Here is a 16048-nt window from a genome sequence, read left to right as displayed (position 1 = left end):
TATCAATCTTAAGTTGGTGCCGAGTTAACTTGTGACACCAACTCAATCAACAATATTATTAATAAGAAATTCTACACGTATAGGAACCATGTATTTCTAACATAGATGAATGTTTAAAAATAATATACAATAAAACAAAATGTATAGTTTGAAACTAATTGATAATAACACATGAAATATATATGATAATAAAATTAAAATGTACAAAAATATTAAAAAAAAGCTTTAGTTGAATTTTAAATTAAAGGTTTCATTAATGTAATTGGCATGGGATCAAATCCTACCATATGCATATTTTTATTGTTCTTTAAAATAAAAATATTAAAATGTCTTCAAATAATATATCTTATTTTAATTACAAAAAGACATTTTCATAATTTCTCTAACTGAGTTGTTGTCCGGTTGACTCATGACACCAACTTAATCAAAAGCTTAATTAATAGTATAGATAAGTAACTATAATTTCATTAATTTCAAAACAATTAATAATATTAATTTTGGTAAACTACATCAATTATCCCTAAACTTTGTTTAAAATTACATTTCGGTCGCATAACTTTTAAAAGCTACATAATAGTCATTAACGTTATCAAATTGTTACATTTTTGTCACTCAGTTGTTAACTTTTGATAAAAAAAATAATGTTGCATCTTAATTTAAAGGGTTAATAGCTAATTTGGCCCCTGATAGTTTAAAATTTTTCTTAATAACAATAATTAGAAAATTTTAAAATATTAAAATAATTTTTTTAACTATAGTTAAGGGACCAAATTAGCTATTAACCCTTTGAATTAAAGGTGCAATATTACTTTTTTTAATGGAAGTTAACATCCGAGTGGCAAAAATGTAACAATTTAAAACGTTAGTAACTATTATGTAATTTTTGAAAGTTATGTGACCAAAATATAATTTTAAATAAAACTTAGGACAATTTATGTAGTTTCCCCTAATTTTTATTTATGGGAAATCAATATTTAAAATATTCATATAAATTTTCAAGATAAAGTTGTTTCTTTACCTTTATTCAAATTCTTAATAATTGCTGAAATAATCCATCTCCAATTATAAAAAATAAAAAATAAAAAATAAAAAATAATAAAAATATATGTATTCTTATGCAATGTATGTAATATAAAAAAGTAGTATATCTTTTTAAATGATGACAATTGACACCACACTAAAGAATATATCGTCTTCACTTTTTAAGGTGTTAAAAAATTTAGAAACTAAATTGAGAAAAGGTACCAAAATTTTATGACTATTTTCTCCATTCAACTGGAGTTATTTTCGAAGAAAACGAAGATGTTAAAACTTGGATTAAACTTAGCATTATCGTTTGTAGTTAAATGAACAGGAAATCAGTGTATGATCCCAAGAAAGAACGAAATGTTGCATCAAAGGACGCGATTAAGTTCTAAATCTGAATGGGAAATGTGCCTCAAGATTGGACCAAAAGCTTTTGCATTGATAAGATAAAGTAATACAGTAGTAATAGTAATCTCGCCTTCAATCAGGCAGCCATGCTAAGTGCCAATCTGGGCCTTTTATTGGTTACAAACCCAGATAAGCATCTTTGTTGTTTGTCTCAGGAGAAAAACACACTTTCTTCCATTTTGATAAAATGCAATCTACCTAGCAGTATTTTATAAGAATTTTGTAGGGAGAAAATGAAACTTCAAATTATAGGGGAAAAAAGAAGATTTGGTTAATTTGAAGGGTTTGAGAACCACCTCCTAATGCTCTTCACTCCTTTAAGCTTCATGACAAGTTCTTCACGTTGAGCTTCTACTTCTGCGTATTTAAGGCTCATTTGGAGATAACGCTCGCGGATGTCACTTAACTCTGCCTCTAGAGTTGATTTTGTACGTTCATATTTCTCTTTTGCCACCACTTCACCTTCAATGGATGATTTTCTTGGAGTATTTGATTGACTTCTTCGACCCTCTGATAACCTGGAACTGGAAGATGACATATGGGAGGAAAAAGTCATGGAGTTAAACTTCATCAGGGAAGATAAATTCTGGGTTTTATTAATGCTGTAACATGTTACTAGTCTCACCTATTTACACGAAGTCTATACTTGTTATTGGCTTCCATGACCCTGGCAAATTCATTTTCATGGCTTCCCTCATTGGAATCGTAATGCCTATCCTGGAAAGAGAGCTGAAAAACTAAATTCAGAATTTATACCAGTTCATAATATTCATATGCGAATAACCAAGATGTAAATTCTAAATCAAAGGAACTATGTGGTTTCGTAATGGAAGTAGATTCCTTGCCTCTCTTTTGTTTCTGTGAGAATTGGAATGGCGCTGCTTCTGTTTTTCTTCCACTTTCAGTTTCAATTTTTCTTCAAGGGTTTGAGCTTTTATGAGAAGCTTATCTTTCTCCTCTTGAAGCTGTTTAATTTGCTGCTGGAATTGCCTGTTTGTTTGCTTGATCTCATTAAGCTCGTTTTTAATTTCTTCATCCTGCATTAATAAAGCCTGTTTCGCCACGAGATCGCCTTCCGTCCGCACAAGTTTTTCTTCCAAGACTATTTTATCATGTTTATAGTCCTCTATTTCTGAAACCACCTTTTGCAAGGTAGAAATCTGCTGCATTGAGTAATTTTTCTCTGCTTTCAGATCATCACATTCTCTGGATATTAGATACAATGAAGCTTCCAGTTTCTCTTTATCGGCTTTAATCGCATTGCGTTCATCTGTCAGAGCCGAAATGTCATCCTGAAGATTTTCTATCTTCAGCAGCTGAACCTTCATATTGGTAGATTGCTCTGATACTTGTTGTCTTTCATATTCAGAAACAGTTAGCTTTAGTTCAAGCTCATTCACAATGGTTTTAAGTTTCCCTTCACTGGATTTGTAACTCTCTAACAACTTCAAAGCTTTTTCATGTTCTGCCATCAGTATTTCATGGTTTTCTCTAGCAGCTGTAAGTTCACCCAATAGGTCTTCCACTTGTGTTTTAGCTCCACTTTCTATTTTCTTGAATTCACTCAGTGTAAGTTTCAGGTTAGATTGAGCTTCTTCAAGAGCCAAATCCAGTCTAAGTTTATCTGCTTGTAAACCAGAAATTTCACAAGCTGTTTTCTCTTTCTCATGATGTGCTGCAGAGAGTTGCTTACCAAGGTTTTCCACCTCTAGTACAAGATTCTCAACTTCATTGGTCTTCTCCAAATACATTTGGTTCCAGGAGCTTTCTTCAAGCTTCAGTTTTGCCTCAAGTTTCTTGCTCTTATCATGAATTGCATTTAATTCCAATGTTAGTTTTTTCTCTTTTGATGCAAAGTCTTCAATCACCAAAGTTAGATTTTCGTCCAAAACTTCAACTTTTTTGCTGCATTCTTTTAATTTGGCCTCCAACTGAGCACAATGCTCTTCCAATTCTGACTTCTCATTCCTCAACCCTTCAGCTGACTTGTTAAGTGAATTGCATTCTTCAATGAGTGTCTCATTAGTTGCTTGTAACTTTGTATTTTCTCTTCTCAGATATTCACACTTATCTTCAGCAGCCAGCAACTGATGATGCATATCCTGCAGTTTACTCTGATTCATTCTAAGCTCCATGTTCTCCTCTTCCTTTGACTGCAAAGTAGCCTCCAGTGTTTGCATTTCAGTCCTTTTCTGAGTTAACTCCTTCACTACTTCAGTTCCTTTAGCTTCCAGTTCTATTGTCTGAGTTTCAAGTTCCAGAATGTAACTATTATAATCACTTTGAATCTCCCTCAGAATTTTCTTTCTTAGTTTCTCTTCCAGGAAAAGCATTTCTGACTTCTGTTCTCTCATTGCAAGCTTAGCTGAAATCTCATCAGACAAAAAATCATTGGAAGCAACTCCTCCATTGACATTGTTCTTTGTTTCCTTTATCTTGAGTAGTAATTCAAGATTTTCATCAGTCAGCTCATTGCAGTCAGTTTCTAACTCCTCTAGTTTTACTTTTAAGGCTTCAATTTCTCTGATCAGAGGTGCTTCGTGGCCCTTTCGAGACTCCGGATTCGCGAAATTTCCTTCCTTTCGAGACTCGGATAGCTTTACTTTCAAACCAATGATTTCCCTTTCTTTAGCTGCTAACTTAGTCTTGTATTCCTCCTCAATATCCAAAAGGGCATCACTTTCTTTGTTTTTCATCTGTTCAAGATATTGGACCTCAGCCTGCAAATTCTTCTCTGATTCCCTTGATTGTTGAAGCTGTATCATTAAGTTGCTGTTTTCCTCTGAATTTAGCTGCATACAGTTCTCCAATTCACTCACCTGTGATTGCAGGGCTGTAATAGTCCCCATTTCAACTTTTTGCTTTTCTATGGTCTGTTCCAGCTCCTGAAGAACTGAAACAAGCTCAACATTTGCATCTTGGCTCCTCTTCAACTGCAAAGCGAGGCTGTCATTAGACTCTTTTAGGAACTTAATTTCATTTTCCAGTTCCTTGTGCAAAAGGGTTGTTCCAGCATCCTCAAATGTTGAATCTTCATAGGTTGGTTGTTTCGCGATTGATTTCTCCAACAACGTTTTCAGCTGTTCAACTTCTTTTTGTAGTCCATAGCGTTCCACATTCGCTGCCGAGAGCTCCATAGCCAAAATTGCGTTATTTTTAGACTGGTCAGAGTATTCTTTCCTCAACATGTCCAAATCAAGCATTAACTTGTCCGCATTCCTTTCCCGCATCTTTGCTTCTGCATGAAGCTCTTCAATCGTTTTCTCTGCTGCTTCAAGAAGATTTTTGGAAGGATCTGTGGATCTTAAAGTTGATGCAGCACAAAACTCTTGCTTATTATCCGAAAAACTGCTTTGTGAAACAAACGATGAATGATTTGAATGAGAAAGATGGTCATCAATGTGAGAATTCCCATTTTGGGAAATGGGTGAATCTTGTATTCCCATCAGGCTCCGAGTGTCACCATTCAAATTGCTTGCAGCTGAATCATAGCTGCAATGGGAATCAGAAGCTGAGAAACTTGCTTCCTGCAGTAATGGAAGTTTAGCATTGTTAATACAGTCATTAAATATGATTTAACAACAAAACAGGATGAGTGTTGGAGCTAAGTGCAACAAATAGCAAGGTTCAACAAAAAGCTTGCCGAGCAAGAATCGAGACTTGCGGCAGAAACAAAGAAGAAAAATGAAATAAATTTTAAGCAAAGCTAAAATAGAGAGTATATGGATGAAATCTTGATTGAATTCATTCATTTTTTTTAAAATGGCATAAAGCCTATTTATACAAGCTTACAACTTGACAACTTAGTTGGAATACAACTAAGTTTCATCATTACATCCACTTAAAATAAATCACCACCTACTACCACTAACAAACTTAGTTGGAATACAACTAAGTTTCATCATTACATCCACTTAAAATAAATCACCACCTACTACCACTAACAAACTTAGTTGGAATACAACTAAGTTACATCATTACATCCAAATAATAATAATAATAATAATAATAATAATAATAATAAAACATGTGATTGCTACATGCTAACCATTGCTTCAATACTCCTCCTTGGTTTGCATGGAGCAAACACCTAGCTTCCTTCTTAGACATTCGAACCTTGTGACATTAAGGGCTTTAGTCAAAATGTCTGCAAGTTGATCCTCAGAATTACAATGGATCAGCTTCACTTCCTGAGCTTGCTCCATTTCTCGAACAACATGCAACTTGATGCTGAAATGCTTTGTTCTTCCATGGAACACTGGATTTTTAGCAATTGCAACTGAAGATTGGTTGTCACAGAAGATCTCAGTAGCTTCCTTTTGATGCACTTTCAAATCAGCTAAGATTTTCCTTAGCCAAATGGCTTGATTGACAGCACTTGCAGCTGCCACATATTTTGCTTCAGCAGTAGATTGAGCCACCAGACTTTGCTTCTTCGAGCTCCAGCAAAACATGGCTGAACCAAGGTTGAAAGCATACCTTGAGGTGCTTTTCATGTCATCTATCGAGCCAGCCCAGTCGCTATCAGTGTAGCCAACCAGCTTCAGATTTCCTTCCTTGCTGTACCTTAAACCATAGCTCAAAGTGCCTTTGACATATCTAAGCACTCTCTTAGCAGCTTGTAAATGCTTTTTATTGCAACAATGCAAGAACCTTGAGAGCAATCCTACAGCATACATTATGTCTGGTCTAGTGGCAGTTAAATATAACAGACAACCAACTAGACTTCTGTAGGTTGTTTCACAAACCTTCTCAAAATCACCTTGGCTCGATAGTTTTTCTCCAACAGCAACAGGTGTTTTAGTTGCTTTACTGTTTTGCATGGAGAACTTGGTCAGAATCTTTGTGGCAAAGTTTCTCTGACTTAGAAATATCCCATTTTGTGCTTGAGTCACCTCCATTCCAAGGAAATAAGACATTTCCCCTAGATCAGACATTTCAAATACTTCTTGCATCTTGGTCTTGAAATCGACCAGCACTGCTCGATCTCCTCCTGTCACCAGCAGGTCATCAACATATAGGGATACAATGAGCTGTGTTTGTGTCCCTTGCTTCTTGACATACAGTGTTGGCTCACTCTTGCTTCGATCGAATCCCAAATTAGTCAAGTAGCCATCGATTCTGCTGTACCAGGCCCTTGGAGCCTGTTTTAAGCCATATAGGGCCTTCTTCAGTTTGTAGACCATATGCTCTCTGCCAGCTATCTCAAACCCTTGTGGTTGTTCAACATAGATCTCTTCATCTAAGAAACCATTCAGAAAGGCTGATTTCACATCGAGTTGATGGATCTTCCACTCGAGCTGTGCTGCTAAGGCAATCAGTAATCTGATGGTGTCTAGCCTGGCCACTGGTGCAAAGGTCTCCAGGTAGTCCAGGCCATACCTCTGACTGAACCCCTTGACAACTAGCCTTGCTTTCAGTTTGTTCAAGGTACCATCAGCATTTTGCTTGGCTTTGTACACCCATTTCACCCCAATTATCTTCCTTTTGACTGGCCTTTCAACTAATTCCCAGGTCTGGTTCTTCTCAATCATGCTAATCTCCTCAGCCATTGCCTGCTTCCACTCTTGCTGAGCTTCAGCCTCTTCAAAATTGCTTGGTTCAGCTATGGCTACATGAGCTCTTTCATAAATCTCAGTCAATGGTCTTGTTCCTCTAACTGGTTCATCATCAATGTCAATTTCAGGAACATTTTGATCTGGCTCAGCTTGATCTGCTGCAAGTCCTTCTGAAACTTCCTCAGGTTCATGTTTTTCCCAGTTCCAACATGACTTTTCATCAAATACCACATCCCTACTGACTGACACTTTCTTTGTTGAAGGATCCAAGATCCTATAGCCCTTCTTAACAGTGCTGTAGCCCACCAAAATACCAGGTCGAGCCCTTTCAGACAATTTGTCCCTTTTGACAGCAGGTACATGAGCATAACAGATGCATCCAAAGACCTTCAGATGAGCCAGTGATGGCTTGAATCCAAACCAGGCTTCGAATGGAGTCTTCTGATCCAAGGCCTTGGTTGGAAGCCTATTTTGAATGTAGTTTGCAGTGTTAACTGCCTCTGCCCATAGTGCTTTAGGCAGATTCTTCTGAATCATCAAGCACCTGGCCATATCCATCAAACTCCTATTCTTCCTTTCACTTACACCATTTTGCTGAGGTGTATATGTGTTGGTAAGTTGATGTTTGATGCCTGCCTTATCACAGAAGGCTTGGAACTGAGCTGAGGTGTACTCAGTCCCATTATCAGACCTTATGGACTTCAGCTTGCAACCTGTTTCAGTCTCAGCAGCAGTCTTGAACTTCCAAAACACTGAGGCCGCCTCTGATTTCTGTTTTAGGAAGTAAAGCCAGCAATATCTTGAAAAATCATCAATGAACAGTATGAAGTACCTATTTCCACTTAATGACTCAGTCCTCATAGGGCCACACACATCAGTGTGCACCAGTTGGAGTTTTTCAGAGGCTCTCCAGGCTTGATTCGAGGGAAATGGGAGTCTGGCCTGCTTTCCTAGCTGACACACTTCACACACATCATCATGATCCACTGAGTTGATGAAGTTTTCGGCCAAGTCCTCTCTGACCATTCGAGCCATCGATCTGAAGTTGGCATGTCCCAGTCTTTGATGCCAAAGCTTGGATTCATCTGATGTGACTGTGTAGGCAATGTCTGACTCCCTGGTCCAGTCAACTACAAAGCTCTTATTAGCCATAGGAACTGCCATCAGCTTGGATCCACTTGGATCATTGATTTGGCATTGGTTGTCTTTGAACACAACAGAATAACCTTTCTCCAGCAACTGAGCTATGCTGAGCAGGTTTCTGTCAATTTCAGGCACCAAAAGCACATTTGAAATCACTTTGGCACCTGTGGGGGTGCATATCAGCACATCACCCTTGCCTTCAGCTTGAATAAAATGTCCATTTCCTATCTTGACTTTAGTTCTGCAGCTTCTGTCTAAAGACTTGAAGATTGCAGCATCAGGTGTCATGTGGTTGGTGCATCCACTATCTAGAAGCCAACCAGATGAGAACCTTTCTTGAGCAGCTGAGCATAACACAGCAAAGACTTGCTCCTCTTGGTCACTGTCCTCCTTAGCTACTCGAGCCTCAGCTTTCTTCTGTTGAAACTGACTCTGCCTTGATTTGGCCTTGATCTTGCAGACTCTCTCAACATGACCCTTCTTTTTACAATGCTGACATACAGCATCTGGATTGAACCAGCATTTTTCTTTTGGATGACCAGCCCTCTTGCAGTGCTTGCAAGTCTGACCCTCTTTTCTTGCAACATCAGTCCTTGGCTTGTCTCTCCAGGCCTTCTTGCCTTTGTAGGCAGTGTTTGTTCTTGCCTGAAAGGCACCTTCTTGATGCTCCTCCAGTCTGCTTGCTCTTCTTTGCTCTTGAGCATATAAAGCATTGATCAACTCTGTCAGGGAGATGGTGTACAGGTCCCTTGAGTCCTCGAGAGATGAGATTTTTGCCTCATACCTCTCGGGCAGAGTTGCAATAACCTTCTCCACTATCCTAGCTTCCTTGAGCTGCTCTCCAAGGAGCCTTATGCTGTTAACCACAGCCATAATCCTGTCAGAGTACTGCTTGATAGTTTCTTCTTCCTTCATCTTCAAATTCTCGAAATCTCTCCTTAAGTTCAGCAACTGTTGCTGCCTTGTCCTCTCTGTCCCTTGAAACTCCTCTTGCAACTTGTCCCAGGCTTGTTTTGGTGATTCACAGGCCATAATCCTTGTGAAAATCACATCTGACACTGAGTTCTAGATGCAAGACATGGCTTTGTGCCTCTTGGTCCTCTCATCAGCATGCTGCCTGATTTGAGCCACTGTTGGATTGCCTCTAAGTGGCTCTGGTTCAACATCTGAGTTGACTACCTCCCACAGATCGAAAGCTTGTAGGTAGGTCTTCATTTTAACCACCCATATGTGGTAGCCTTCTCCATTAAAGACTTGAGGTGCAGCTGGTGAAAAGCTTGATGAAGCCATGAATTTGTATAACAGATCCCTTAAGAAATAGGCTCTTGATACCAATTGTTGGAGCTAAGTGCAACAAATAACAAGGTTCAACAAAAAGCTTGCCGAGCAAGAATCGAGACTTGCGGCAGAAACAAAGAAGAAAAATAAAATAAATTTTAAGCAAAGCTAAAATAGAGAGTATATGGATGAAATCTTGATTGAATTCATTCATTTTTTTTAAAATGGCATAAAGCCTATTTATACAAGATTACAACTTGACAACTTAGTTTGAATACAACTAAGTTTCATCATTACATCCACTTAAAATAAATCACCACCTACTACCACTAACAAACTTAGTTGGAATACAACTAAGTTTCATCATTACATCCACTTAAAATAAATCACTACCTACTACCACTAACAAACTTAGTTGGAATACAACTAAGTTACATCATTACACCCAAATAATAATAATAATAATAATAATAATAATAAAACATGTGATTGCTACATGCTAACCATTGCTTCAATAATGAGACTCTAACGTACCCTACTCACGAGTTCTTCTTGGCGTGGGGCTGAACTTGGGGACGACCCATCACTATTTGCAATTAAACTCTCTGGACTATCCGAGGTAAGGCTTAGATCAGGAGAGTGTTCAGTGCTATTACCTTCTTTATGGAAATTTGTCTGCTTTGATTCATTGTCCCTGAAATAATCCAGTGCAAGTGTTTATGATCCAATACAACATTTAAAGGAAAACAAAAAACAAGGGAAGGAAGGGCAGGGAATGATACAAACATGGGTTTTCGTCTTGGTGTCAAACATTGAATTTTCATCTGCATATCAGAATCACAAGTGCAATATTCGTTAGAAAAAGACAACTGTGTTTCAATTTTCTGTTTCATTCATATTATCAAAAGTCCTACTTTAATTTAGTTCATGTAATTAAATTTGCTCTAAAATCTAAATTACTTAGGAGGTAACCATCTTCCTAAGATATCTCTTTCGCTTTTTTTTTTTGTTTCGACCAAACTTGAATCTTCTAACAGCTTACAACTACCAGCTAAAACTGAAGTGATGTCCAAAATACTAACCGACCTCAAAATCTGTTTATATGAAAATATTTCCATCAAATCATCATTACAAGTACCAGCTTATGTTTTTAATGCAACTGTTGGTCATGTGTTCCAAGTTGTAACATGTTAAATAAAATATGATCTGTGATACAGGGGCCATAACCAACCCAATGAATGCATGCTATTTAGCGATAGTGGAAAAGAGGTTTACTCATTGGACCTTGACTAACATGGGCAGCCCCCACCGCCTTAAAACGGGTCCAGCCACTAGCGAACCGAGCAAATGGCTCCTTTGTCTTCATGTTTCTAATTAAATGGTATGCATTTAATGTAAAAAAACAAATAATAATAATAATAATAGAGAAGAAATAAGATCGTTGAAAAATCACCTGCAAAACTGTTCCATGGTTGCATTTTTTTAATGGCAATGAGACCGGAACAGTGATGGTTGAATTTATATAGCCTGTCATATTCACTGTCGCCTCTCCAAGAATGCTAGATCTTGCTGATCCCTACAATTTCAATATTCATTTTCTTTTCATCCTTCTTTTATCATCTAATTTGTCACCTTAATTGAATCGAACATGTTCAGATCATGTTTCCAACAACTATATACAGAACTGTAAACTAAGATCCAACGGTATTTCATTAACAAAGTTACCATTGCAACAAGAAGTTTGAAGAAACAATCTTCCATCACTGTTTTTGAAACCCAAATAGATTCCGACAAAGTCTCTGTCCATTGACAACTCGCATTTCGAACTACTGCTTTGCTTGTCTTTGCCATGGTTTTCCCATTCTCCATTGAGATTATCGACATGATCAATCTGTCCCATCCTTTTGGTACCTATATAAAAACACCAGAAAACACACACACACATATAATGTAAGTAAAATGGAACATAGAAGAAGAACAAGATGAGGACGAAATGAATGATTACCTGAACCAGTTTGAAATTGGAGAACGTAAAATCTATCTTTTCCCCTGATTTATTACTTGGCGGCGGTGTTTGCCTTGTTTTATGCAACCTGAACATTGTTTTTCCAGCACTTTTCTTTTCTAAATCTGTTTCGGTCTGAGTTAATCAGGAAAACTTTCAGAGATAGCGTAGCAAAAACACTACAAACTATTGAATTACTGGACTAAAAGGAGATTGTTAGCTTGCCAGTCATTGTTGTGAAGCATACTTGTTAACTTTATTATTGTCTTTGTTTCCCATGCAGAGCAACACTCTGGTGTACTGAAGTTCATACTATGACCGTTCCAACACAACGACACGTGTACATAAAAGTCAACTTTGAAAACAAGATTTTGAGGTGGCTCAAAATAATTGGTCGATGAATAAGCAGGTGCCCCAAACAAACTGGATCTAATTGCCTACCATGAGACAAAACTCTAACGTACACCAAGGATAGTTGGTTGGATAAACAAAGATTCAACTGCCATCATCATTAGGAGATAATACCAATATGTTTTTTTTTCTTCTGTTTTTTTGTATTTTACTTAAAAATATGCCAATTCTTTTTCTTGAATTTGCCGCTCTAAGTTTAGGTATTATAACATAAAAATAATAGCACATTTTCTTGTTCATTTTAAAGTGAAAAATTTGTAAAAAAATCATTTAATATAGAATGGAAAATATAGTCCACTTCGTTTTGTATTGTGAATATTAACTTTATCAATTCATATATCCATATTAAATTAATACTAAAAAAAATATTCAATCATGTATATTTAAGTTCGAGTCTCATTATGTTTAATTATTGTATACGAATCTTCAATTTCATTATGTATGAGTTTTAATTCGATGAGCTAATTTTAATTCTTAATTGATTTGTATTATATTAATTTAATTTTACTTTATATTTATATTTGTGTTATATTTAGTAGCGGAGCTAAAAAATTTTTTTTGGATGAGGAGAATTAAATTATATATTTTTACGATAATAAAAATATAATTTTATTATTTTAATAATCTATATTTTTATAATTTTTAAAGGATGAAATCAAATTTTTATTATTTTTAAGAATTAAAATGTAATTTAAATATTATTAATTTAAAATTTTATAAATGGTAAAGGATGGAAATATTTTTTTTTTCATTTTAATGATGCCGACCTGTGACTCCGCCTTGGTTATATTTCAGTGTATTGTAGTTGTTAACTAACTTTAAAAAAAAAAAAAACGTCATAAGCCCAAAACAAAAATGTATGGGATAAGCCCACAATAGAAAGTTGAATAGATCCCAGCCTCAAAGCGCGTAAAATTATAATTGCAACCTAATCTAGAAAAAGCTCGTTAGTCGTTCGTTAGCCTTCTTAACTAAATAGGGTGTATTGACGTGCTTTTACAATATACAATTAATTTAGCTGCATTTAGATATCACAAAATAAATGCATAAAATTGTAATTATTAAAGGAGTAACTATTCTTTATAAATTCTAATTTATTATAAATAGAGTGTAATCTAAGTTAATATATCTAATTTATATTAAAGTAATATATTCACACAAATATGATAACATTTAGTCTAACAACTCTAAAAATAGGTCTATTGGTTGAAGAGAATTTACACGAGTCATGTTCAGGGAGTTCGATCCATAAATTCACCTGTGTGGTGGTAGCGTAGAATATACGTGAATGAGTGTATAAGTTTAAACTTGTATTATATCGAAAAAGAAAAAAATAATAAATTCAGATTAATTAAAGACATGTAATACTAATTAATGAATAGTTGAAAAATTAAAAAAAATTACAAACCCATCAAAAATAATACCTGTCGAAACCATTTTTAATTTGAAAAATGGGAGTCGACTTAAAATAAAAAATGGAGTCGCCACCGATCTTTTTTCGAGGTGTGATCGGATCACCTTGAGATTTATCATTTTAATAAAACATTTTGATTTATTAAAACAATGATTTTGGGTCTACGAAATTCGAGCAAAAGGGTTTGGGAGTCGGTTACGCACGAGGAAGGGTTAGCACCCTCGTAACGCCTAAAATTGGTACCTAATTTATTAATTAATATCTTAATGTCGAAAATTTGAAAAGATTTTATAATACAATCCTTTTACTTAAAAAGAACACTTGAATAAATTAAATTGGATGCTAAGGCCCTCTTATTTCGAAGAAATAAAATGTCATACCCAGTGAGTTAGGATACAACATTTCACATTTTCGAAATTGAACTTATCTTTTGATTTTTAAAACTCATGCAGTGAAGTTTAAAAAGGATATTTAATTATTTGGGTCAAATGAAAAATTGGAACCCAGTAAGTTAAGGCACGATTTATCAAAATTCCAAACATAGGATATTGCCTTTATTTTTTAGAAATCTTTATCTTGAGATACAAAATGTCATATCCAGTGAGTTAGGACACAACACCTCGAATTCCTGAGAATAAGGTTTTATTGAAATTTATACGTTTTGATTGAAAAAGGGTACTCGGTTACTTAGATTCAACGAGGAAAATTGGAACCCAGTAAGTTATGGCACAATTTTCCAATCCCGAAATACGAAATAATGCTCATTTTAAAAAAAAACATAATTTTAAATGTATCGAGTAAAATGTAACATGATAATTTTAGTGGTAGAATGAAAAATAAATTAAGGTATTTACATGCATAATAGAATACTAAATGCGTTAATGTAAATAACAATACAAAGGAGAAAAATAATATAAAATAAAATAAATCAGCAAAAAATAGAAATAATAATAATAAGCAGAAAAAACTAAAACTGAAAATGACTAATATTAAACAAAGAAATAAATAAGCATGGTAAAAAAAACTTAAAAACAATAATATTAAAAATGATGATATTAATAATAATATAAAGAGAGAAAAATAATATTGTATAAGAAGATATAAATAAATAATAAAATAAAATAAAGGTATATAAGGTTTTTAGGTAAATAAATAAATAGAATGAAAATATAATAATAGTAGTAATGACAGTACAAAACTAGTTAATATAGTACCATGATAATAATAAGAATAATAATAAAATAATAAAACTAATAATATGTTACTAATAATAATAAAAAATAAATAATGGTAATAAATATATATAAAATAATAGTAACAGTAATAAAGTAAATATAATATAATAAACATAATAATAATAACACTCTCCCCCTCTCTTCTAAATTCAGGCATCGGTCCGACTTTGCTCCGGTCACAGGACCCCCACGAGCCGCCGTCGACTGGACCACAAAAAAAAACCCTTTTTTCGGCAATTTTAAAATGGGTAAGCTTCTTCCTATTTATTTTTACTTTCGTATGTAAAAAAACAAAATAAAATTGATAGATAAAATAAAATAAAATAAACAAAGAACTTAAAACGAGAATAGACCGAAAAAAACACCACTTTTGCTTTTTGATTAATCTCGTGTATTTCTTGTATTGAAAATCTCTATTTGAATTTCTCTATTTTTTTCTCCAAAAAAAAGAACCCCCCATTACAATAGTTTTGAATGGCTTTTATAATCAAATTTTACAACCGATTGCCTCTTTCTTTTTGCAGGCAAGTGGAGTGATGGAGTTAGTGGGGTGGTTTAGTGGACTGTTAATTTATTTGGTGTTTTGGGCTCTACTTGTTAGGCCCGGGCAAAATTTGGGCTCTACAATAACATATGGTATTTAAGGTAAAATACTGTATTGTCTAATACAAGAAACATTTGGCTATAGTGTTCAAGAAGCAAATGGTGTAACCCAGTAGGAGGATTTTCGAAAGTTTGCAAATTGAGATAGATACCTGAAATTGCCTAAACATAAAATCAGTAGCTTTGTTTGCTTCGCGAGGAACATGGCAGAAAAGAATGTCCCATGCACGCCTACAGAAATCAGTGATACTTCGAATGATCGAGCAGTTTCTAACAACAGCATTACACCTATTAGTATTGTTAATAGCAGACAGATTGTCAGAGTCCACAAGTACTCGTCTACAACCTTTTTGCGACGCCAAAGTAAACCCGTCCACAATTCCCCCAAGCTCTGCTTCATAGGCCGAGCAGGAACCTATATTCCTGCAAAAACCAAATAACCAATCTCCATGGCTCATATATATTATTAGCATTTAAGTCTTAAAAAAATTTAATTTCATACAATAAGTTAATCAATTAATTAATATAAACATTTAGGCAGACAATAAGTTATAATAATAATTTAATTTTTGTATATATATTGTTAGCCTTTAAAAATAATATTATCATATGAAATAAAAATTTTAAATTAATAAAATCAATAATTAATAGGCATATTGTAAATATAAAACTATATTAAGAAAAAGCAATTAAGTATAAACCCATTATAAATTATGCAAGTATCTAAAATATATTCTTTTAGTCTTTATTTTAGACCAACCTTATTTAACATTAAAAAAAAAAAAGCCTAACTTGAAACATATTATACTTGAGATTTAATATTTTAAAACATATTACAAATTTTCAATTCATAGTTAGTCAAATACATGAAACTGATAGTATTTTCAATTTAATTAATAACAATTGCCTTAAATCTTTTTATTTTTCTTTCAGTAGAAAAAATACAACAAAATATCAACTATAAAAT

The 16048-nt window shown here is 34.5% G+C and overlaps 1 protein-coding gene across 2 annotated transcripts; it reads right to left on the bottom strand.

Annotated features, from left to right (window-relative positions):
* Nucleotides 1-1444: 1444 nt before the first annotated feature.
* Nucleotides 1445-11624, bottom strand: LOC107908738 (myosin-7). 2 transcript variants are annotated; one of them, XM_041076704.1, is made up of 7 exons: nucleotides 11419-11624; nucleotides 11139-11324; nucleotides 10867-10989; nucleotides 10200-10237; nucleotides 9948-10107; nucleotides 2060-4961; nucleotides 1445-1958 (listed from the first exon to the last, which is right to left on the bottom strand). In XM_041076704.1, the coding sequence occupies exons 1-6, from the start codon at nucleotides 11512-11514 to the stop codon at nucleotides 2232-2234; spliced, it is 3333 nt and encodes a 1110-aa protein (XP_040932638.1). In that variant the 5' UTR covers nucleotides 11515-11624; the 3' UTR covers nucleotides 1445-1958; nucleotides 2060-2231. The 2 variants fall into 2 exon arrangements, with proteins under 2 accessions (XP_040932638.1, XP_040932639.1); XM_041076705.1 differs by lacking the exons at nucleotides 10867-10989; nucleotides 11139-11324; nucleotides 11419-11624 and adding an exon at nucleotides 10698-10791.
* Between the last annotated feature and the right edge of the window lie 4424 nt (nucleotides 11625-16048).

Source organism: Gossypium hirsutum, chromosome A09 (assembly GCF_007990345.1).
Source record: "Gossypium hirsutum isolate 1008001.06 chromosome A09, Gossypium_hirsutum_v2.1, whole genome shotgun sequence".
Taxonomy (NCBI): Eukaryota; Viridiplantae; Streptophyta; class Magnoliopsida; order Malvales; family Malvaceae; genus Gossypium; species Gossypium hirsutum.
The sequence above is the reverse complement of the archived record's forward strand: the minus strand, read 5'-3'. Positions and strand labels throughout refer to the sequence as shown.

Coding starts and splice junctions, on each gene's coding strand:
- LOC107908738 (XM_041076704.1), bottom strand. CDS start 11,514: ATGTTCAGGTTGCATAAAACAAGGCAAACACCGCCGCCAAGTAATAAA. Junction 11,325..11,418: donor CCAATTTCAAACTGGTTCAG/GTAATCATTCAT, acceptor GTTTTTATATAG/GTACCAAAAGGATGGGACAG. Junction 10,108..10,199: donor ACACCAAGACGAAAACCCAT/GTTTGTATCATT, acceptor GGATTATTTCAG/GGACAATGAATCAAAGCAGA.